We start from the raw sequence: 23,792 nt of genomic DNA, 5'->3' as shown, positions 1-23,792 counted from the left end.
TCCTGTCCTAGCATGAAGCATCAGAAGGAAGCTACAAAACAAAGCTGCTAAGTGAGCAGTAACAAAATATGAGGCTTAAAAAGCTCACCACAGTGAAAAGGAATTCCAGGATAAACTACTATGAATAGTAGCTTAGTTATTTCTTGCCTAAAACTCCTTTAGTCCCAGAGGACTTGAATGCAGCCCAAGATCCTGTCTTTGAAGGAGTGCAGAGGAGGTCAGAGAAATTCATTAAACCTCTGTGGGTCCAGTGTAATGCTCACACTGAACAAACAGGTAGGAACAGTGAGCTAAGTGTGAGTAACCGCAGTGGGGAAGAGACAAAGTGGATTTTATAAAGTGGAGTCGTGTCTCACACACGTGAAGTGCTTTGGAGGATTCAGCTCCACACCCTTTATCCACATGCTTTCTTGCTGATATAATTTTTCCTGGAAATTTGATCGAGTTCCTTTGCCAAAAGGCCTTTAAAGAAACTGCTCTGACACGGGATGAACAGGAGCAAACACAGGGATGCAGGGAAGGGAGTAACTGTTAAGTTTCCCATGTGGAAGTTGCTCACTGGGAGGAGATTTTGGCCTTTGGTTATTACTATCAGTGAGGTGCTTCAAATAAAGCCCCAACTCTGCTGCCTCAACATGCTTGGTGGTCCTGAAGGGAATAACTGGTCGGGAGGTTGGAGCTCCAGCAATTCCAGTGTGGCCACAGGGCAACCAGCACATTCCTGGCTCTTGGTTTCACAGAAGACCAGAGGCAACAACCTCCATCAAGCTCCCATTTGGAGTGAAACAGTTGTTTCCTGAGGCTGCAAAGAAAGTGAACCCTCCCAAGGGACCCCCAAACCTGCCGGGTCAGGCACAGGCACTCCAGCACCACAGCTGGCCCTCTCCAAAGGCTCCTCCTGCCTGACCCCAGGGGCCCAGAGCAGCTCAGCACAGCCTGGGGTGGGAGAGAACAGTCATTAGTGGAGAAAGGCAGCCCACAGCCCCACAGAAGGGACAGGCAGGGGCAGGAAGTCCCCCCCAATAAACATGTCCCTCGGGAAAGGACATGAAAGAGCAGGAAGCGCCACACACAGCAGTGACTCACACACAGAACTACCCACCAGAAAAAGCTCTTTTCATTCCCACGCGAGCCCAGCTTCCAATCACCGCCTCCAACACAGCCCAAACACAACATTCAGGGCCATCTTTCCTCTTTATTCACGGATCTTTAGGATGAGGAAAGGGTATCTGGGGAAAGGCAGAACCGTATTTTCTTTTTCCTCTTTCTCCAAAGGAAATTCAAATGTCCTGGGAGAAAAAAAAGGGGGAGGATCCAGGGAAAAAAGGATTTTCCAGATTCATATGAAAAGCACTCCAGTAGCATGAACACAATGATGAAAATCAAGATATTTAAAAAAGTTTAACTGGCACCCTTTTGACTCAATATATATATATATATAAAAAATCATCTTCTGCCTTCCTTCTTTTGGTCTTTCAGTTATTTATTCACTTCCGTTCTGAAGGCATTTGCTTTGTTTTTCCACATTTCTTCCGTTCTTCTGGTACTACTGTGTCCTGGAAAGAAAAACCCAAAAAATTAACTCTTCCAGGCAACAAAGCACCTCCTTGCACAGCAAAAGTGTCCCCAGAACCCTCATCTTCTCTCAAAGAAAGCTTGTCAGACAAGCTGCCCAAAAGCAGCTTACTGGAGTGACAAAACCAGTGCTGTAAGGGAAGGGGGATGGAAATCGGGGAAGATGGAAAGGGTCAGAAAAAATGAAGGTTAATTTCTGGTGCAAAAGGGGTGAACAAGCCTTTTAAATTGCAGAACTGAACAAAAAACCCCAGGCTGAATACAAAGCCTGGAGGTACCTCAACTTCTTTTCTACTTTTAACAGGGCCAATCCACCTGCTGGGAATTGCTGGTCCATGTACACACAAAGATCTTCATGTCCCCAGGAAGATGAAGTAGTCTAATTTAAAACAGCACATCCAACTTTTTGGGGGCTCTTTTGCCAGACACAGGCATAGCTACGGGTGCAGAGCTCTTGACAGTCCATCCCTAGGAGCTGCAAGGCCTCAGTGCAGGACCTGAAGGGGGCTTATTAAAGGAGGGAGAGGGAGGTTTTATAGGGGTAGATAGTGACAGGGCTAGGGGCAAGGGTTTTAAACTGAAAGAAGGAAGGTTGAGATTAGATCTTTACTCCGAGGGTGGGCAGGCCCTGGCACAGGTTGCCCAGAGAAGCTGTGGCTGCCCCATCCCTGGAAGTGTCCAAGGCCAGGTTGGATGGAGCTTGGAGCAACCTGGGCTGGTGGAAGGTGTCCCTGCCCATGGCAGGGGGTGGAACTGGATGAACTTTAAGGTCCCTTCCAACCCAAGCCATTTTGTGATTCTGTGGTCTTCCAGGATTACTCACAGCCCCTGGGGGGGCTGAGACACAGAAAACATGCAAGCTATGGAGAACACACTGGTGAGGCACTTGGTAACACACCACTAAAAAGCTGGAAAACATTGGCCCAAGATAGTGTTAAAATGAAGCATCCAGGGACCAGAACAGCACCATCAAACACAGCCAGGATGCAAACCCAGCATTTGTCTCGCAGGACAAGTGACAGCCATCTCCAGTTTCCTCTCCAGCAACTTGGTGTAGCTTCTTCTGTGCTCAAACACCTCAAAATGCTCCAGGGAGAGAAGAGACATTAACAGGGTGTTTTTCTGAGGGACATGATGCTGAATTCTTCACAGGTAAATTCCATGAAACCATCCTGCACACTCCCTGATCTGCACACAGGTGCTGTCCCCACAGTGCACAGCATTTGTGTGGCACAGATTCCCACACTGTTTTGCACCAAAAAACCTGAGCTCCATTCAATGCACTGTGTGTGTGCCTGGAGCACTGACCACGATGGGAGAGCAAGTGAATGCTCGGGAATGCACCAGTGCAGCACGTTGTGCAGTGATCTGTCCATCACAGGAGCCATCCGAGATGCTCTCCTTCTTCCCCACAGCAAACCAGTGCACTGAACAGGGAATGAACCCCATGCACACACAGTCAGAACTGGGCAGCGTGCAGAACACCGGCAGTCCTGCCTCCTACACCGCTGTGGACAGAGCAAACTGTGACCTTACGTCTTGGAATGACAGGAAATAAAGGGCTGGTAAATGATAATGGAGATCTATCACACAACTGTATGGAATGGAGGAGGCTGGGAGCTGCTGCTGCCTGAGCCACCATGGCCAGTTCAGTCTAATGTGAGGGTGAACCTGGGACTGGGTCGTGCTCTCAGCTGAACGAGGTGGTGCTGACCTGGCTTTGCTGCAGAGCTCTCACCACCCTAAACAAGGGTGTAATTCAGCAGGCAGAGTGCCTGGCAGCTGAATAATCAGAATACTGTGGATGGGGATAGGCAGTACCAACAGCAGGATGAGAACAGCCATTTCTATCATGTCCTCCTGCAGCCAACAATACTAGTAATTTATTTATGGGAATAGTAATATTGTTTAAACTGGGTTTATTTCATCACCTGAGAGCTGCTTGGTGCCCAGGACAGCACAGTTACATGTGCATGTATCACCATGCAGATTGCAGACAATTAAGGACATCACACAAACGCAATTTAGCCTCGGAGAACATGTACTGCTAATATGCCAACCCCGCTGCAGCCAAGGACCAAAGCCCAGTAAGTGATGTTGGGAGGAAGCAGCTTCAGCTGACAGATCTTTTTGTAAAAGGAGTGAGTGATGAGGTGAAATGAAACAGGCAGCATGCCCAGGAAAGGCAAAATCCAAAAAGGCCCTTACTTCCTGAAGAGCTGGTCACTAGCAAACCCCCTTCTACCGCAGCGTTCTATACTTTGCCAACCTACTGCTCTGCTCTGCAGCGATCCTGCCAAAAGGAGAGAGGGAGAAAGGTTCAGAGAAGACAGGAAGGAGGAAAGCAGCCCTGCTCCAGGAATCAGAGCCAGCGACAGAAAGGCAAAAAAGCAAAACCAGGCCTTCTGGTAACTTCTGCACCAAGCTGGTTTACGCAGTCCCCCTCCCTCCCCACGCCCAGCAGCCGCCTCCACAGCTTCGCCTCAAAGCGCCATCCAGTTAATTGTCACTGCACCTCAGCCTCTGAGACAGGCAGGCAGCGCCTTAACGAGAAGGTGTCTTTTTGAACTTTAAAGTCACGTACAAAGGGTTTAACTTTAGCCTCAGGGAGAAGTTTTACTTTCAAATTCGCCATTGTAGTTGCAGCTTCGTGTCATCTGCAGTGAAAAAGCAAACGGACACCCCCTGTAGTGGTTTGAAGCAGATACCAACCACTTGCATTTATGTGCTAACAGAAGCCCTGGTTAAGCAATGATACTTAGAAATTAGCTTCATTGTATTATTTTCCTCTAAATCTGTATCCTAGGCAATCTGCACTTAATCATGACTTTATCAATACTCTTTTAAAGGAAAAAAGGAAACATTATTAAATGACATAACATAAAATCCCAGTAGGAACTGTTATGCTAACAAGATAAATGCCACAGTGGAGAGGACCAAGGCTGAGAAAGCTGGGAAGACACTATGGAAAGGGTTAATTACATTAATCCTCCCTGCTAAAGCCATGCAAGTTGACATGTTTTAAAGACAACAAACCAATACAACCCCCCTTAACTTTTTTTTTTTAAGTTTTTTTTTTTTACACCTCCTGTCCTGGTTTTAATGGAGTGCAATCAAAAAAGTGAGAACCCAGGGATATCTATGCAGATAGGTATGTAGGGATAAGATTCCAGTGGCTCAAAAGGGCAAAGTAAGAAAAGCACAGGTCTGATGGCAAAGCAGGTCACTAAGATTATCTTCAAAACCAAATGCTACAGTAGTTCTAAAGGGCTAAAGCTTAAGTCTCACACAGAATCGTGTCTGGTAGAAGTGAAGGAGAGGGGGTGGTGTGTCCTCTAATCAATGCACTGCACTGGAAGCTTGGGTTAGCAACCTGCTGGCTACCCAAGCCATGGCAGTCATGAGGCACTGCATGGCAGAGGACACAAGTGTCCAGAGTCAGTCCAGTGCCAAGTACAGGAATGAATGCTGTATCCCTAATATCTGGCAGAATTTTCCCTGGGTTTGCTTGTGTGTGTTGCCTGTTGTCTGTTGCTCACGTGTGCAGGAGCTGTACCTCGGGGACAGCCCCTCACTGCCCTGCCCAGATCAAGCCCCTGTTCTGGAGGCAGGCAGGAAGGTGGCACTGAGCAGCCCCACACACGAGGTCCAAGGACCCAGACAGGTCTGCTGCCCCATCAGCCACTGGCACACGACAGCACCACCTCCCCACAGGTGCTGAAAGCAGCTCTCTCCTTACCTCTTCACAGCTTTCTGAGCCAGCATCCTGTTGCCTGCCAGGAATGTGATGCCACCCAAAATGGCCAAGTACTTCAGTGTCTGGAACATGTTGAGCTGAGTCCAGTAGACGTACATGAGCCCCAACATTGCTGGGGAAAAAAAAAAACAGAGCCCATGGCTGAAACTGCGTTTCAAAGACCAACCATTTGTTATCCTCAGAACTGTACTGCCAGTCTCAAGCATTTGGTTTCTGTCTCATCTCTGAAGCTCTGAATGGCAGATCTAAAGACTCTACATTATTGCCAGGGAATTAAGGTGTCTGGGCCTCCACATGAAAAAAATGTTATGGACAGCTTGCAACCGACCCTCCTGTGGCAGAATTATGGACATATTATAGACATTAAGGGATATTAAAAAGAGGAGGTTACTCTGGATTTCAATAGGGGATATTAACCTTCACACACCTGTAAGGGTTTACAGCTTTAGAAAGCTTCCATGAAACTCACTTGGACTGAGAAACACAAGGACATTTGGAATCTGTAGATCCAAAGTTGTCCCAGCCTGCTATGTTTTTGAAATTCCACCAAGACAGTAAATAACTGTGTGATCAAGGGCACAATAAAATTGATGGAAAAACTTGGTCCAGCCAAAAAAAACCCAGAAGTGCTCTCATGGGAAGAGTTTTAAAGAAAAGATGTAATCTTTTACCACTAACAGAGTCCTGCAGGTTTCAATCCCCACAGAACCTCCCTGCTCTCAGAGGATAAACATGCAATAAAGAAAGTGTGACCTCTGGAAATAAGAAGTTCTATTAAGTACAGATAAATGGTGTGAGAGAGGGGCCCGGATAATGACAGCTGTTATAAGCTGATGGCCAAAACAGGTTTATCACCATATTAACAATCATGAAAAGCAGGAAGGCAGATGGAAACAAGAGAACAAATGTTGTGCTGTTATGTCATTATAGTTAATAGACCGCAAGCCCATTAACCACAGGCTCTCATCTGTAACTCCCAGGTGAGGAGGTCAAACAAAGCAGAAAGCCTCTGACACTTACCAGCATGTCCCATGTGAAAAACAATGGTGCTGGGAGCAAAGCTGAAGTTGGAGATGTTGGCACCTATCTTGATCCACTAAAAGGAGAAAAAACCAAAATCTGAGTTACAGCAGCCTTGTAAACACAAGCTTTTATTTTAAACTTCACTATCTTTTCAGCCTATTTGCTTTAAGTCCTTCAATGAATCCTCTGTATTCACTGTATTCTCTACAGAAGCACTTGTTTACTACTGCAAGAGTAGGAATTTTGCTAAAGGCAGCACTGTTGAGCTCCTGTAGAGAAAATCTCTCCTGCTGCTTCTGACTGCCATGATGCAGTTGCTCAAATACCCTAAACTGCTGAGAAAGTACTGCTCCAAATCTAGATTGTCAAAAAAACCCAAACTCTGACATTGCTATTTCTATCCAGCTGAATTGATTTCAATGAAAAAGACCGAAACAAAAAGGTAAGATTCTCATTTTGGACTCAGACAAAAACCAGCTATAGATACAAGATGCTTGCTCATAAAAACAATTGTAGTTTTTGGAGTACAAAAGACAAAGGCATGAAGGATGGGAAGCAGGAGCAGCAGCAATAAGATTTTTTATTAAAGTGTCATCAGTGTGTATATTGTGAACTCCAGTGAGCAGAGGACACGACTGCCCAAGTGCCTGCTTTCAGTGAGACCAGCTGATGGGGAATTACTCTTGGAATCAGCTTCATCTTCCAAATAAGGAATAATTTAACTTGGCTCAGTCAGATTTTGTATTGCATTAAATTCAGAACACTGCCCTAATGATACAATGAGCAGCAGTGGATTGTTTCAACTACAGACACTCCAGTATTATGTCCATAAATGGGAATCAATCTGATAGGATTAAGTAACACAGATTTTGTGACAGATTTATTATGTGTGAAGTAGAATCCTGTGCAAGTTTATTGTACTTATAACTTAATCTGCCCACTGTTATTCCCCATCCCCAGCTAAAGCACAGTGAAGAAGCCCATCCACCTACTTCCACCTGGCAGCAGTGTTCTTCTGTTTTGACTATAAACTCAAACAACCAAACCAGACCAATGCTCTGCACTGACATTTGCTCGCTGTAACTGCAGCACTGCTGTGCCAGTCATCATTAACCAGTTTCAGTAAGAGCTGAACTGCCCAGGCTCCTAAATGGCTCTGGACTGCAGGGAAAAGCTGTTGTTCCTCTGTGGCCCAGTTCACTCACCAGGATGAGCAGCAGGAGCAGCGGGGAAAGAACCAACGCTGTGAAAGTGTTGGAGACCACTGTGGGAGGCCTCTTCTCAGGTTCCCTGAAGAGGTGCTGCAAACAAAACCAACTCATGAATAGGACTATTCCAACAGAGCAGCTTCTCAGCTCCCCAGAGGAGCCCTGGGTGCTGTTCCCAGACGTTCCTCTGGAAGAGAACCATTCCTCTTAAGGCAAAGACTGACTCTTTAGTGTCTATTCCAGTCTCTGCACATTTGATCTCTTGCACAGTTAATTTTCCTTGCACTCACAGAAGCACTTGTTCACTTGACACCAGCACAGATGGTTGGAATGAAGCAGAGACCCTTCTGTGGTGCTTACCCAGTTACCTGGTCACATTCTCATGTTTGAATCTCCTCAGTGACACGAGTTTCTCTCTCACAGATAGGACACACAGCTTTTGTATTCATACTGCAGAGGACTACAACCAAGTTCTTTTCATTAAGCAGTAACTCTGGTCTTCCTTTAATTACTTCACTTACAAATAAACTAATAAGAACTAATAACAACAGTAGGATTAGCTGCCCATCTTCACACGTAATTTTGACTGTACCTGGATTTCAGGTTTGGGAACAAAGAGGTTCTTGGACTGAACTGTGGATGGTGCATCCTCTTCTGGGAATGTGATCACAACATCAGCCTGAAATGAAATCATGCAGTTTCATGAACTTTGACCTTCATGTATTGATAAAACCTATTCCATTACTGTGGCCTATTTCCTTACTTGCCAATCTACCACTGACATGATTTTTACAGGCACCTAAGAAAAAGCCACCAGATTTTTTAAGAAACAGCTTCTCCTAAACAGAGGCAGTAATGCCATTCATCCCAAAACACGAATTGGACTTATCTTCAGCAGAGAGAGAACAGAAAGGTTAAACCTTGAGAACTTGCTGTGAAATTACAATCAAACCCATAAATGTTCTGAAGTTTCTGCTCCACCACATGATGCACTGAAAGTTCATTCCTGTCCTGCTGTGATCTTTACTTCAAAACTTAAAATGAACCTCAGAGCCTACAAACGGCCAGAAGGATTCTGGTTCACTATAGAGAACAAATCATTTGAGCTTTTTTCTTACAGATCTGTACCATGCCCTCCTGTTAGTCAGACTGCCAGTAACCTCAAAACCACATCACCCCAGTTCCAGTTACATACCACATTCCACAGGATTGGATTTTCCAGAGTGGCATCTCCAATGATCAAGTAAAGAGTGTAGGTACCAGAGGCAGAGTCAAATTCAGTCTTTCTTTCAGAGGTATCCAGTTCAAATTTGTACACGTTCTTGTTATCTGGTTCTGCAACAAACACCACCTCCTGGCCAGTCTTCTGGTTGTGAAGTCGGACAAAAGTCTGAAAGGTAGATTGTAACGTTCAAGGACTTTTTCAGCCAAAAATCTGTATTAAAAAAAATCAGAAGTGTGCTTTTACAGTGCAGGCTACCTGCCCTCACTTTGTTGTGTTAAAGACGACACAGCACCAGAGCCAGATGTTTCATCTAATTGACACACAAAACAAATGAAGTGAATCTCCCATCTACTGAGATCAGTGATCTTCACAGACCATGGCAGAAACGTAAGGTTTCTCAAAACCCAGTAAATCTTTTCAAGAGCAATTGTCACTCGAGTTGCTTCACAATGGAACATCCCGGTGTCCCAGCAATGACAGAAATTTGTGCTAACCTGGTGAGGGATGAGTTCAGCTCCACTGTTCACATCTATCAGCTGGAAGGATAAAGCAAAATTCTGATGGCTGTCAGCAGTGAAGGAGCCCTTGGCTTTGGCTGGGTAAGCTACCCTAGAAGTTAAGAACCAAAGAGGACTCAGGTGAATCTACAAGAGAAAGTCTGGTGTTGAGAGAAACCCAGGCTCCTGTCTGGAGCCCCTAAGGGATCACTGTGTCGTTTTACCTGGTTGTTTTTGGTGCAATGCTCTGATCCTTATCCACAGTAGAAAGATCTACATTAGTAATCCCAACTTCCGTGGAAACTTTTACTTTCAGCTGCAACAAAACACAACAGACAATTACTCAGAGCACTCTACATACACCAGTTATGGTGAAGTTCACTGCAGATGCTTCAGGCCCTGTGTCCCCCTTCAACAAAGGGGGTCTTACACTAAGCCCAAGACAGAGTCTAACCTGAACAGAATGATCTATAGCAATTTACCTTCTGGCAAAGCTCCTGCACCAGCCACTAACCCTAAGCCACCCTCTTCCTTCCTGCACAAGCAGCCAGCTCTGCAGACTGCTTCCACCGGCTTCTCAGGCATGCTGGAATTAGCTGGCCTTTGGAAAACTGTTTTTAATGAAACAGGCCAACTATCCAGATGCAGCTAGTTTTCCTTTTGAACTAGCAGAAACCAGCTATTAAAGGCTACATCACGTGTGGTACAACTTAAAACTGCAATGTGCATATGTACTCCTGCTTTGGACAGCAACTGGAGACGAGGGGTCTCCAGACAGCAACCAGCTCTGCCTCTCTGGGCTCCTAAAGCCCAACAGGTTTCTGCTGATTTTATTACCAGCAGGCGAATGCCAAAGCATTCCTGCAGCCCTGCACTTTGTTCAGCAAGCTTTCCTTCAGTCCCAGCGTTTATCACTCAGTGCTGGGCAGCCAATAAAGCCCTGCCATTTATCACACTCCTTTTGCTAAGTGCAGTATAAACCCCAGGCAGAGAAACGACTTCCTGCCTCTCCCCAGCCCCAAACCACAGCCCATGCAGGCACTGAGCCTCGGTGGGTTTGCCTGACTTCAATCCTTCTCTCAAACATAAGCAGTTACTGCAGTCTGTAGTTTTTAATTAGCACATTTGTTCTCACAGCTTACAAATGCTCCCCCGGAGAATTAAAAGTTTCACTGCCAAGACATTTTTCAACTTATACTACAATTTGTTATTACAGGTTTGCTCGTGTGAACCAGCCCCACGCCCTCAGCATGAAAAAATAATTCACAGGGAACCTGTGGGAAAAATATGTAAAAACATTAACCAAACTATTCGGGTCAGACTTCAAACACAACCATCTTGGCAGTTCCTTTGCAACAAAAAGTGTAATTTAAGAGAGAGGTTACCCCTGAAAATGGATCCATTAACATGCAGATGATTCAAGCTAACTTTAGCAAAGCCATACTTTGTTCCAAGTTGGGAGCAGTGAAAGATGGACTAATGAAATATTAATTTTAAAAAAGTGACGTGAAGGCAACTCAGAGCAGCTGCACACAGCCCCTCCAACTGCACGGTACACAAACATCTCTCAAATATTTTAATGCCAGGAAATGTCGTCTCTGGCGGAGTAATGACCCACTGGTTTAGCTCATTACTGTCAAAACGATGGTGCATTAAGGACAATTAATGCTAATAACAGTAAGGAAAAAAGGCAGGTCCCCAGCAGTCCTCCCCCGTAACAATGTGTCTTATTAGCAGCGGTTCTCACAAAGCTGCCAGTGCTAATCCATTCCTGGCGGTGCCTCCGTGTGCCAGCACCAGCTCAAGCACAACAATCCATCCCCTCCTGACACCCCTGAGTGCCATTACTACTACACTGGCAGCATCCACTGGATACTCAGAGTAAAGGTCAGCGGTTGTAAGTGTGTGCCTTCCTCCTCCACTCCAAGCTGAGTATGCTGCGAGACTTGAAAAGCTAATTGTTTCCTTAAATAGGTGATTGAGGGCAAAAATTAACCCTGGAATAGAACTCATTGGAGAGGAGCATTCTCAGCTGTTGCCACTGAGGTGACTGTGTGAACAGTCCCTGAGGTCACACTCTGCCTGAGGAAAGGAAAACTGAGCATTTATATAAAACTGTACTTCAGAAAGATATGGTCTAACAGCTTTTGCCACCAAAAAAGGGGGTAGGTATGCATGAAAAGAAGACTTCATTTCCATTTACTTTGGTCACTGCTTTTCCACTACAAAATCTTCAATATATACAGTTCAGAGATGCCAAAAAAACCCCTCGACCCTTTTCTGGGCTCTAGAGCTTACACAAACAGACAACAACAATACTCAGCCTCCACACAAGGCAATCACCAGACAACTGATGGCCAAGCCTTGAGATTTACGGGCTCAAATCCGGAATGCTCTGAAGAACTAACACTCTTAATAATTTCTGCACAGCTACTTTGGGTTGCCACAAACACTTCCATTGTTACCCTTTGTTCTATGCTGTCAGCATCTCAGTGATAAGTCAGGTTTGAAATATACACAAATCCCTTTTGATCATATATTAATCTGGTTATTGGTCATAATCCTGAGTCAAAAGCCAAAGTATTACAGAAAAACATGTGATAAAAATCCCATACAACTGGCAACATCCTTCATGGATATAAATAAAAAGCTGTTTCAGTGAACAGGCACAGAATTAAAATGCCATCAAAGAGCACACCCACCTCCACTTTGTTAGCAATAAATCGCTTATCTCCATCTACACTGATGGAGAAATCATAATATCCACTTGCAGGTTTCACATTCATAAAGTTCAGCTCAAAGAAATCTCTGCAACAAAAAAAATCCAAGGTGTTAAGAAGCCCCCAGATGTGCAACACTAAGCAGGTAAAACCCCACAATATAAAACTGACATTGCAAAGTGCAGCAGGAAGAGAATTCTTCAAAGCTCCCCCTTTTCTTACCCTGACAGAACAAATGGTGTCTGTTGAAGGACAGTGGCTTTGCTAGACACAGACTTGGCTTGGTCGAGCTTTACAGAAGCTTGAGTCAGTGGCTGGGACATAACATTGGTCACTTGTAGCTACAAGAGAAAAAGCAGCATTTCTGTGAAACCCACTGTCCCAGCAGGAATGCAGGAGCACAGACCCTCTGTACTACAAACCAGTGCTCTCCCCTGCCCACCATCCCAGATTCCCTTGTTGTAACAGGGAAAGGTGAAGCTAATAACAGAGCTCACTGACTCCTAGAGGAGTGTCTGGGAAGCCCTGGGTAAGCAGAGATTCCTAAAAATCACTGCACAAAGGCACTAAAGATCTGCTGGAACCTGAGTCCTGGAGTTAAAGTGACAGGCATCACCTTACACACTCAGTCAGCCCAGAGCTACAACACTCCAGACTGAGCCAAGATCGGGGCTAAGGACTCACCCTGAGGACGGGCTGATGGTGAGACACAGCCGCAGGCCCCTCGGGGACAACAATGACAGGCAAGTGGAAGCGGTTCTGGGATAAGGAACCTGCAGCACAGGCAACACTGAAGGCCTCTGAGAGCGTCTCAAAGTTTTTCTTGCTAAAAATTGCATTCATCAACTGGATAATTTGATCCTGGAAAAGGAAAAGCAAGTCACATAAAAGCACCAGCAGCTTACCACAGCGTTGCAAACTGGCTCAGTGTAATGTTATTAATAAAAACATCATTCATAAAGACTGTTTAATTTTCCATTTGCTTTAAAAATAATTCAAGTTATTCCAGAGGTAGTTAATTTTGGGTTACCTCATATCACTGTGCATTCTTATTCTTGGTTGGGAGAGGTCCCAACCACAATGGCTGTAACTGTGCTAGAAACTCACAAACCCAGAATGTGGGTCCACCTCTCCACGTCCTGGCTCCCTGCCAGGCGGGGAAGGCCACGGAGCAGAGATGCAAAGCATCCCAATGGGCTGGAAGGAGCCAGTCTAGACCCATGCAGGCTTATCCCCTTAGGCTCAGCAGTGTCCTCAAGCTAAGGGGATCAGCCTTAAAGCAGCACCACCAGGAGCACAGAGCCAGCTCTGGCTCTGAGATGTGCCAAAGCTAATTTGTTCTCTCCAGAGGAGGAGTGGGACTGCATCCCCCCCAAGCTGCTTTTGCAGTGTGACTCAGGAGGGTTAGTGCACCTGTGCCACACGCTGCAGGCTATGCCTCATTATTCAGCTTCTTCCATCGCTCCCTGCCAGTCTGGAAAAGGGGGATTGGCTACTTGTACTTTGATCCAAGCAAAGGATTGTGGGCTAAATTCCAATCAGAATGAGAATAATCAAAGACAATCCCCAATAAAGCAACAGGCACACAACTTAGTGACCTACAAAGAACACTTTTAAATGAAATCCACTGCATCTCAAATTTTCACCCTCCTGCTTGTACCTGGTGAGCACCAAACAAAATCAAAACTGTAGAAAGCATTCAGACAAATGTCTGAAGTCCTGCACAGTGCAAATCCTGCTGTGTTTTTCATTTCTGTGGAGGGTATGGCATCGTTCCAGACACGTATCAGCAACTGACACTCTCATTAAATTTGGGGGGGGGAAAAGGGATTTATTTTTTCAAGTACTACATATTGTTTTTTAAAGCCAGTTTTGTGGTATTCCAGAGGCACTCTCACCATTCACCAGAGATAAAGATTTTAAGCCCCAACAACACCACTTCCGGCAGCACAATTCTGAAACAACACTAAACAATTATCCTCAATTGGCCTTTTTTTTTAAGTATCATTTTGATGCTGACAGTTTGAATTGTGTGTAGCAGAATCACCACCTCAAAAATGACATCAAAAGTGCTTTGCATTAGTTTGTTTGGAAGCAGTGTGGAAGAGAGCCAGGAATGAACTCAGATGTCTCACAGTGGCTTCAGTCTCAACCCTGCCACTTCAGCTCGTGCTTTAGGGAGCTGTGATTCTCAATCCAAAGTACATCTAACTCAGTTAAATTGGTGCGGAAAAAAATCACCAAGTGGATAGCTTGCAGTAATGATTTCTAGCTTAACCAAACTCAGAAGAAATTTCCAACAGTCTTTCATTTTAGACAAGTTTTTGCTTTCCTCCTATACATCAAAAAAAAAAAATCAAACCAAATTCAGCCTGTGCTCTTGAAGTTGGAATTTCCTCTTAGACTCTGTTCCTTAGCACTCCCTATGAGATGTCCCTTTTCTCTGAATGTGCTCATTATTTTTTCCAGTAGGAATTCCACCTGGTTACACTGGGCTCTTGCTTTTTGTGAGCTGGAGCGTGCATGGGAGGAAAAGGCAGGTACAGACCTCCTTCATTGCTGGCTCTGTACCCACGTGGTCTGACAGCTTGTAGGCAGCAGCAACAAACAGGGCAGTAGTCTCGATGCCTTCTTCAAACTGCAGGTAAACTCCACCCAAGTCATCCAGGCGAGCAACGAGATCCTGACAGAAAGAGTTATTAAAATTTAAATTGCATTCCAGCAGATCCACAGAAGTTAACTCTACTGTTAGGCCTGTAATCAAGAATTACCTTTATGGGATCACTGATGTATTTTGTAATAGCCATTTAGAAACAGGAAGAAAGAGAAACCTCCAGCCTTTAGTGGATGTAATTATAATTAAATGTCATGACTTTCTATGTTTCAATCCACTGTGAAACAGATAAAAGAATCGTCTGCTTGAAAGGAAGGGCCAAGCCAAACCATATCATGCAGCAAGCAATTAGCCAGGTTGGTTTTTCATTTTGTGTTTCATATTGATACATATTTTAGAACTACAGATGTCTAGCAAAGTTCTGAATAATCAGAGAGCACAGAGTGTTCCCACCTCGATCTCCTCAACAATGCTACTCAGATCTGCCTGCTGGGACAGGTAAGATGCTGTCTCCAAAGCCTGGATGGTTCTGAAACAAGAACAAACAAAACCAAACAAGTGTAGGATTATTCCTTCCTTAAGAGCCAAACACCATTTAAATCAAAGAAACTTCATTTTCTATTCTGAATGAAGTGTAAAACAGCTGTTCCTGCCTTCAGCTGACTCAAGACAATGAATCTAAAGTGATTTAGCATGAAGTCAGCATTTGTTACAGAATGTCCCTTTAGCTGCATCAGCACTGCAACAAACTCCTGGATCCAAAGGCAAAGAAACCAAATTTTGATCCCTGCACAGCACAGATCCCAGACTTACTACTGAGGCTTCCAGGAATCCACTTTTTTAGTCCATAAAGCAAAAGTTTCCCTTTCTTCCCCAGCTTTTAAGGGATGCTTTATTCTCTTGTTTCACAGTAAAATGATGAAAAAATTCTTTGGTGACAAATGCCAAGATTCCTTCTGCTTACTGGCACGTATTTTCTAGCTCACACTACAGGCACCCCACCTGCAAACAACAGGGCTGAGGAAGAGCACTGAGTCTGCTGCAGCCATAAATGACACAGAACCATGGCTGGGTATAAGTCAAAATCAGCTGTCAATCTTTCTAAGAGGAAGTTTCTTTGGGATACAATCTCTTTCTTGACCTAAACTGAATATATAAGCTCGTTTGCAAAATCACACAGAAAATAGTCCCAAAACATATTTTTCCCCAGAGGGACAATAATGAAGTGGACAAATCCATCAAATGAAAACACAGCACCTACTCTACTACACCTGTATTACAACCACTAAGCATTAAAATATTCTTTACTCCAAAATCCAACTGCCTAGAGGATGAACAGTGAATCAGTTCTGTCAGACTTACGCCAGCACGCTTTCTTCTTTGCTAAGACGAGCAGTAAGAGCACTGAGAGCTTCCTGGGATGCTAAAGGAAGGCCAAAGCCACTCAGGGCACCAACAGCATGGAAGATCTGGGTGATGGAGGAATCCTCACTGACAGCTGCAAGCAGCAGCTCCCTGGTCTCATTTGAAATGGTGACCTGAGGAAGAACACAGAGACTGACACCTGAAAAAAACACGGCCTCTCACCGCTGACCCTTCCTGGAGCAACACACCTGGTGAGTTACTACAAGCTTTTAGGGAAAAACAAAACCCTTTATCATTCATTACCTTTCAGTGTAATAAATGAAATCCCTAAGTTCTGCTGTCAACTATCAGTAAGTCAGGGTAGTCCATGATTCAGATTTGTCCTGGTAACCTGCTACTGCTTTTCACGTGGCATCACATCACTGTGTAGCAGCTGGGGGACTGATGACAAATGGGGCTCAGATAACCCACCCCAGTTCAGCAAGGGTGGTCTGCATCTGTACCCAGCAGTGTTCCAGCACGAGGGTTCACATCCAAACAGTTTGTCACCCACCCAAAGAGTCTCTAATTGACACAGGTCCTGAGAATAAAATGTGCTGCCTTTTTTCTTAGCCTCCAGTGTTTAACTGAGAAACATCCCCTCAGAATTACTCCGGACCAAATGCCTGTGCTGTATCTTTACACTTTGCCTTTTGTACACTACGCCCAGTATTTACCTAAGGCACAACACAGTACAACCCACTAAAAGAAAGCAAAAGGAGAAGCTGTGCATAAAACCAGCCCAAGAAAAACACCAAGGCAAGTTTTTGCTCATGACAGCGGTCTGCAGAGCTCAGGGCTCCACGCTCACCTCACAGCCAGACAGGACTCGGATGGACTGGGCAGCGTAGAAGAGGGATTCAACACTGCTGGAGTCCACGTGAGACTTGATGAACTTGCAGGCAGCCTGTGAAACAGAAACAGAAGGTAACTCACAGCAACAGTTGAGACTTAAACCACTGAGAAGAGACTTAAGTGATACTCTTAAGACAATTTCATGAACACTGCTGAGCATTTTTATACCCCCCGGATCCTACTCTGCCGAGTGCTGCAGAGAAACAAGGGTGGTTCCTGCTAAAAGATGTAAGTAATTTTCACACAAACTCTACTGCGACCACAACTCAAATCTAAACTGAATATAAGTATACAGCCTATCAAAATAAAAAGTCCCATGGGAGATGACCTGCAGGAAATCACCTCTGTGGAGAAGGACCTGAGGGTCCAGGTGGACAAGCATCTTCCACGAGCCCTGAGGGACAAGGATGCTGGGATGCCCTGGGAAGAACACTGCCAGCTGGCCAGGGAGGGTGACTGGAACAGGCTGCCCAGAGAGGCTGTGGAGTCTCCTTCTCTGGACACAAACCCCATCTGGACACGATCACACTGTGCAAACTGCTCAGGTGAAGCTGCTGCAGCAGAGGGCTGGAGCAGATGATCTCCAGAGGTCCCTTCCAACCCCAGCCTCCCTGTCATATATGTTCAAGTGTTACACAGAGCTATTATTTTTCACTACCTCCACCTTTTAAGTAGTCTCACCCTGTGAAGAAGTGTGCTGTCCAGAAAAAAGCCTCACCGCTAAATCTCAACAACAAATAAATAATTACTGTTTACCTGGAGAAGCAAAGGCTGTGCTCTCATGAACTAACAAAAAACCCAACCACAATGACACAAAGGAAAGCAGCATTTCCCAGTGCAGCCCACAGATGACCAGTAACCAACCACAGCAAGGAGCAAACCACAGCATCTTCAGAAGCCTCAGAGTTTATGGTGCAAATGTGTGACACCGAGAGAGAGACTGGGACCAAATGGTTCAGAACCCCTGTTCTAATGAATCTGTGAGGAGAGAACGAACTTGTATTTACAGCTCACGTGCACAGGTAAACTCAGTTATGCACCTGAGCAGATGTGCTCGTGTGAGGAGGTTGTTACAGGGAAAACTGGCAATGTTTGAGCTAGAAATGCACAGTAAGCACCATGTTGACAACACAAGCCTTTGTGGTGTTGGCACCCAAGGGACCATACATTATATACAGAAACAGCAGGGTAGTGTGACCTGGCTGAATTCAGTGCTTGAACTGAAACAAAATAGTGAGAGCTCTGTTTAACAGGACAGCAAGGCAACCATGCCATAGGCAGGGAACTTCTTCACAAGGCAGTTGAACAAAGACAGGTATGGAGGAGCGAGCCCTGCAGACACCATTCAGAAGGCAAGAAGTGTAGGAGCGCTCATGGCACGTTACTGCCCGGACAAAGCAGCAATTTATCCAACCAGCACACGTACGAGAGCCAGTAATTACCACTGACTTCTCCGGCCCTTGCTAAGGGCATTTACGTTTCCCACACGGCCCTGTCCAAGCAGAGCTCGCCAGACACTCTCCTTACAGCCCGTGTTTCGCTGCCCTGCTGCAGCCCCTCAGCGCCGCTCACCTTCTCGTCCGCCACCCGCACCCCGAGGCTGCCGAGCCCCACGATGGAGTAGTAGGCGGCCCGCACGTCGGCGAAGGGCCGCTCCAGCGCCGCCCGCAGCCGCGCCAGGTCGCGGGCCGTGAGGCGGTGGCTGGGGGCGAGGGCCCGGGCACCGGCGAGGAGCAGCAGGAGGAGGCTGAGCGCCGCCGCCACACGCAGCCGCGGGCCTGCGGAGAGACAAGGGAGTTATTCCGGGCCCTCCCCGCGGTACCGGGGCCGCCCCATCCCGGCCCGGCCCCACCGCCCGCGCCTCACCCGGCGCCGCCATGACCGCCATGATGCCCGCCCTGCCCGCGCCACGGCGCCGCTTCCGCCCCGCGCCCGCCCCGCCCCGGCGCGCTCCATCGCCCCACCGGGGGGGCACGAGGGACGGCGTGTGGGACGAGAGGACCTCAGCCCCAGGCACGGCCGCTGCGAACACCGCGAAACTGCGAAAGAGAGAGGGCTGGGCGGGGAGCGGAGCCGCAGCGAGACCGCGAGGCAATGGGCAGCGGCGGCCGCTCCCCCCCCCCGCGCGGCGGGAGTGGTGCGGGCCTCCCGGCGGGATGTGGGCTGCGCTCATTGGCCGGGCCGCCTTAAAGGGGCCGCGGCGGGAGGCGCGCGGGGGGCGGGGCTTGTGTCGCGACATGCGATGTCGCGACATGCTATGTTATGTCATTTCCCTGGCGCTTTTACGCCGCCCATAGCCATGCCGAGCCGTGCCAGGCCACGGCGTGCTGTGTCACAGCGTGTCGCGCTGTCTGTCGCTGTGCCGTGCCATGTCCTGCCACGCTGTCGTTGCACGCCGTGCCCTGCCCTGTCGGACTGACACCGAGCCCCCTAAGATTTAAGCAGAGGTTTGAGTCAAACCTTGAAGGGTTTAGCTGTGGCTCGGCAGCTGCAGCAGAACCGAGCAGTAACGGGGAAAGGCAATTCCAGCAGTGGGAGAGCACAACCATCAGCTCATCTTCACCTACTCCAAACGGATTTCAGTGATCCCCGCTTTAGAGAAGTCTTATTTGCCATTTGTTCATTTCTCCCCTTCTTTTTCCCTAAGTATCAAATAAAAAGAGAGAAAAAAAAGCAAGTGTAATGTTAAGCCCCAGCTCTACTGTGCAAAAAACCCAGACCTCTGGATTTCCACAGGAATAAATAAAATAACAGCAACTATTTGCTCCATGTTGATTATTTCAGGTGACCCTTGGGAATGGCCATGGCCACGCTATTGGGGTCCCCGAGTTCCATCCACATGTGCCAGCCCCTGGGCATGGGCAGGTGGGGCCCTGGGGCCGTGTCCCCTCAGGGGACACAGCAAGCCATGGGTGACAGACACCCATCTCACTGCTCACTGCCCTCCTGGGAGGCCCCCAGATTTGGGGAAAAGGGCAGTGCTTCCTCCTGCAGAGGGCACTGGGAACTTGTGCTTTCTGCTTTCTGGGAAAGATCCCCTGGAGCCGTTGCAGTCGAAGCCATCAGATGAGTCTTTGCCCTTGCCCTCCTCTAGTCCATCGTCAGGAGATGCCCACACAATCCCTGGGGACGCTGGGAACCCTCTGGGAGGCTGCAGGATGGCTGAGCCCCCCACTGCCCTGGGGGAAGGTTCCTCAGGCACCACAGGGAGCCTGGCTGGCTCCAGTGCCTTCCTCCAGGGCTGAAACACGCCACGTGCACCAGCCCAGCCTCAAGAGGAGGCTGGAGACCCACAGCTGAGCTCTTCTGCTGTGACAGATGGAAATGGGAAAGCTTTTTTTTTTTTTTTTTTTGAGATGAGAGAGAAAAAGCTAAAGGCCACTCGTGCAATTAAGTGCCTTAAATGTGGATTTTATTTCAACGTAATGGGATGGTTATTGCATATAAGAGAAGAGCCAGATGGTTGTTTAAACCACACTTACTAAGTTCTAATAACTGTGCATTTGACTTGCAGCCCATCCAGAGCTGCAATCCCTCATTATAAAATACCTTGGGAGTGTCACCAGGGGCAGAGCCTCTGGCTGGTCCCTGTTGGGACCTTTGGGCAGCAGCACTCGCTGCTCTGGGCAGGATTTGGCCTCGGGGCACAGCTCTGCAGCCACAGGTGCTTTGCCTGGTTCTGTCTGAGCCTCAGCCTTGGTCAGCGATGGTGACAAGGACAGAGGGATGAGGAGATGTGGATACCTCTGCCGGCCTGGGGAGAAGGGCCAGGGCCCCTCCATGGGGTGCAGGGCAGTGGGAGGTGTCTGAACACCCAGGGCAGAGCTCTCCTCTGCTGTCCCACCTGGGGCCAATGGACGTGGAAGAGGAAGGGGGAGGGTAGAGGATGGAGAACAGTGGGTGGAAAGTGGAGGGTGGAAGGTGGAGGGTGGAAGGTGGAGGATGGAAGGTGGAGGAGGATGGAGGAGAACTCTGGGAAGATGCTGGGGTGGGGCTCCTCCTCCTCCCCCCCTGCCTTGCTTAAACTCAGGCAGGAAGGAATGGGGTGAATTTACTGTAGGTCCCATCCCACGCTGCCTCCCCACACCTGGTGCATGCAATGCACAGGATCCAAGCAGCTCCATCCCTGCACTGGCTCCAGGGAGGGCCATGCACAGCACCAGCCCCTGCAGCGCCCCTGGGCTGGATCCGGCCCCTGTGCGTTCTAGGGGAGCCCAGGACAAGCAGGGGAGGGAGCCCCCAGACCTGTGGGCTGTGTTGTGGCATCCCTCCCCCTGCCTGCCTGCCAGCAGCACAGCCAGCCTTCCTTCTTTGGTAAAGGCTCCAACAATTCCCTTTTTAGGCTTAATACCACCAGTCCTGGGAAGGAACGGGAGCGTGATCCCCAGCCCGGCTCTGGGTGGAGGGGCTGCCTGCAGGGACACAGCCCCTGCTCCAAGAGCCTGCAAAGAGCTTTCCAAGACAGCCCTTCTTCAAGGCTCTCCCTGCCTGGCAGCTCCAGCCCCACTGCAGAGGCACCTCTGGTCCCTGCTCCACGGGAGCTCGGCTTCCCAGCGTGCATTCCCAGGAACACACCTCACCCCGGCCAGCATGAAGGTATTGCTGTGCTGGCAGGGGCCTGCTTTCCTTATTATTACTCCTGGAAAGCTCTCCCTGATGAATCCCAGCTGGGAGAATTTTTTTTTTTTTAGTTCTTATAAATTGTTGATATTCATTTCTCTGCAGAGCCGTTGGTTCTCCCCTCCCCATCTCACTCTGTGCCCCACCAGCCACCCTGGCAGGAGGGATGAAGGGCTGCCAGGCTGCCTGAACCCAAACCTGATTCCCGTCCCTGGGTTCCCCCTTCCTTTGGAGCACTGCCTGCTGTGGGGCTCTCCCAGTTAGCCCAGTCCCTCCAGGGACAGAGAGCTGGCAGGACTGGGGCTGGCAGTGCCTCCAGCATCCCACACCATCCTGACAGCATTCCCAGGGCACAGTCCCCACATGAGCCCCAGCAGCATCATCTCCTGTTAGCAAAGGGATTTACCAGCACCCCCCACTTTGTGCCACCCCAACAACGCAACCCACACCCTGGCACTGCCCAGCCCTGGGCAGGGGGATAAATGGGAGCTGGGAGCAGGATCAACAGATGGGTTTGTTTGCATTGTTCCCATTGTACATGTTGGAACTCCCCTGTTTTTGTGGGATGGTGTCAGATCTGGGCTCCTTGGCCAGATTCCCTCTGCTGCAGGGAGGGAGGTGGAGAGAAGGAGGTGGGAGTAGCAGCATAAGCTGTGGGGAAAGGGAGGCACCCATCCAGGACACCCTGTGAGGTCATACACCTCCCTCTCCATTGATTGAGGTGAAGTGGACAGGTGAAATGTTACCACTTGACCTGCTGCTTTTCCTGGATCACTTTGGCTCCATGTCTGAAAATCCCTCCCAGTTATCAGGGCTCACCTCTCCGGGGGTGGCTCTGGAGGCATTCCCACCTGTGGGGCTGGGGGACAGGGTGGCCCTGCCCCATCTGGCCCCCGAGAAGAGGAGAATCATCTCTCTCACATCCCCCCTGTGGGCCTGGCCCCATGCAGAGGTGGCTGCTGAACCCTTGACAGCTTGTTTAGATACAAAGCAGGGGGAAAGGGAACGGCCAGTTCTGCCTCTGTGAGCCCAGGGAAGAAAAGCAAAAAGCTGGCCCCTAAAAGCAGCACCTCCAGCTTGGCTGCCCCAGGGAAGCCTCCCCCACAGGCAGACCCCAGCAGCTGCCTGGGGATGTATCCCACCTCCCAGGCCTGGAGATGTTTTCCATGTGTTTGGTACAAGGAGCCTCACACAACTCCTGGTATTCCCTCCTTTGGGGACGTGCAAGCAGCCCAAAGTTGTGCCCCTGATGTGGGAAAGATTTTTTCCCCCACATCCCCTGGGAACAGTGGCTGGGGAAGCTTATGGGCGCTGTTGGAAACTCATCCCAGTAAACTGCTCCCTGGACAGACTGGGAAATCCAGAGGTTTTGGAGCTGGAAAGTCCTCCAAGAGGTAATGCTGGGGTCTGTGCTAGAATGACAGGAGAAGACCTTTCCCTTGGCTTTGGCAGCATGTGAGTGTGGGCAGAGGGTGCTGATGGGCATGGGGAGAACCCACCACCAAACCCCTGCATGTGTTAGAAATCCCCAAAAGACCTTAGGAGTAGGGTCGTGCTGAAGGAGGTGGATTTTGCAGCTGCTCCCGGTTCCAGCAGCCCTGCTCGGCCCTGGCTGGGATGGAGCTGGCTGTCCCGGGGGACACGCTGCTCCTGCGCCACAGCCGGCAGGAAGAAAACTGGTTCCCGACTCTTTTAGCAACTGCAAGTATCAGGTTCAGTTTCCTTTGGTTCCCGATGTTCGGTTTGCTCTCCTACTTCATAAATATTCAACCGCCAGATGCTGGAAAAAGCGCCTGCAAATCCCCCCACGCCGGCGGGAGCGACGCCCGCGGTCCCTGGCCCATCCTGCCGGGATCCATCCCCATCCTGCCGGGATCCATCCCCATCCTGCCGGGATCCATCCCGTGGCCAGCTCTCAGGACACAGCCGGGGCCGGAGCCCACAGCTCGTAAGGAGTGCGGTGCCAAAACGCGCTCCCCCAGAGTGGGTACCAGGGATACAGAACTGCCTGGCGGGGTGGAGGCCGAGAACCTGATGCCCTGAACCACAGGGAGGGCTCTGGAGGGGCATTCCCAGAGAGCAAAGGGGGTGCAGCCGCTCCCTGCGAATCCAGGGTTTGTGTGCACTTGCTTCCCCAGGGGCACTGCCTGCTCCCCCTCAGCCTGAGGGGTTCCCCAGAGCCTGGGGGTGATGGGTGAGAGGCAGTTATCCATCCCACTGCCTACTCGATCTGCCACCCACTGGGGACACACACCTGCACCAAACCTGCAAAGCTCCAGCGTGCTGGGCACTCC

General features: G+C 48.7%; 1 protein-coding gene across 2 annotated transcripts; it reads right to left on the bottom strand.

Annotated features, from left to right (window-relative positions):
* Positions 1–1,175: 1,175 nt before the first annotated feature.
* On the bottom strand, positions 1,176–18,791 carry RPN2 (ribophorin II). 2 transcript variants are annotated; one of them, XM_050313585.1, is made up of 18 exons: positions 18,745–18,791; positions 18,451–18,656; positions 16,835–16,930; positions 15,982–16,157; positions 15,073–15,148; positions 14,554–14,688; positions 12,690–12,866; positions 12,228–12,346; positions 11,988–12,093; positions 9,510–9,601; positions 9,283–9,397; positions 8,759–8,953; positions 8,156–8,242; positions 7,561–7,656; positions 6,353–6,428; positions 5,315–5,444; positions 3,784–3,868; positions 1,176–1,556 (listed from the first exon to the last, which is right to left on the bottom strand). In XM_050313585.1, the coding sequence occupies exons 1-17, from the start codon at positions 18,764–18,766 to the stop codon at positions 3,817–3,819; spliced, it is 1,956 nt and encodes a 651-aa protein (XP_050169542.1). In that variant the 5' UTR covers positions 18,767–18,791; the 3' UTR covers positions 1,176–1,556; positions 3,784–3,816. The 2 variants fall into 2 exon arrangements, with proteins under 2 accessions (XP_050169542.1, XP_050169543.1); XM_050313586.1 differs by lacking the exon at positions 3,784–3,868.
* Positions 18,792–23,792: the final 5,001 nt, after the last annotated feature.

Source organism: Myiozetetes cayanensis, unplaced genomic scaffold (assembly GCF_022539395.1).
Source record: "Myiozetetes cayanensis isolate MyiCay16 unplaced genomic scaffold, myiCay2020 scf19, whole genome shotgun sequence".
In the NCBI taxonomy this organism is placed as follows: domain Eukaryota; kingdom Metazoa; phylum Chordata; class Aves; order Passeriformes; family Tyrannidae; genus Myiozetetes; species Myiozetetes cayanensis.
This window is presented reverse-complemented; position numbering and strand designations above follow the sequence as displayed.

Excerpts from the sequence above, each read along its gene's own strand:
- RPN2 (XM_050313585.1), bottom strand. The coding sequence starts at position 18,766 with ATGGCGGTCATGGCGGCGCCGG. Across the intron at positions 12,867-14,553 it reads CAGAGCCAGCAATGAAGGAG|GATCAAATTATCCAGTTGAT; the intron begins GTCTGTACCTGC and ends TTCCTTTTCCAG. Across the intron at positions 7,657-8,155 it reads TTCCCAAACCTGAAATCCAG|CACCTCTTCAGGGAACCTGA; the intron begins GTACAGTCAAAA and ends TTTTGTTTGCAG.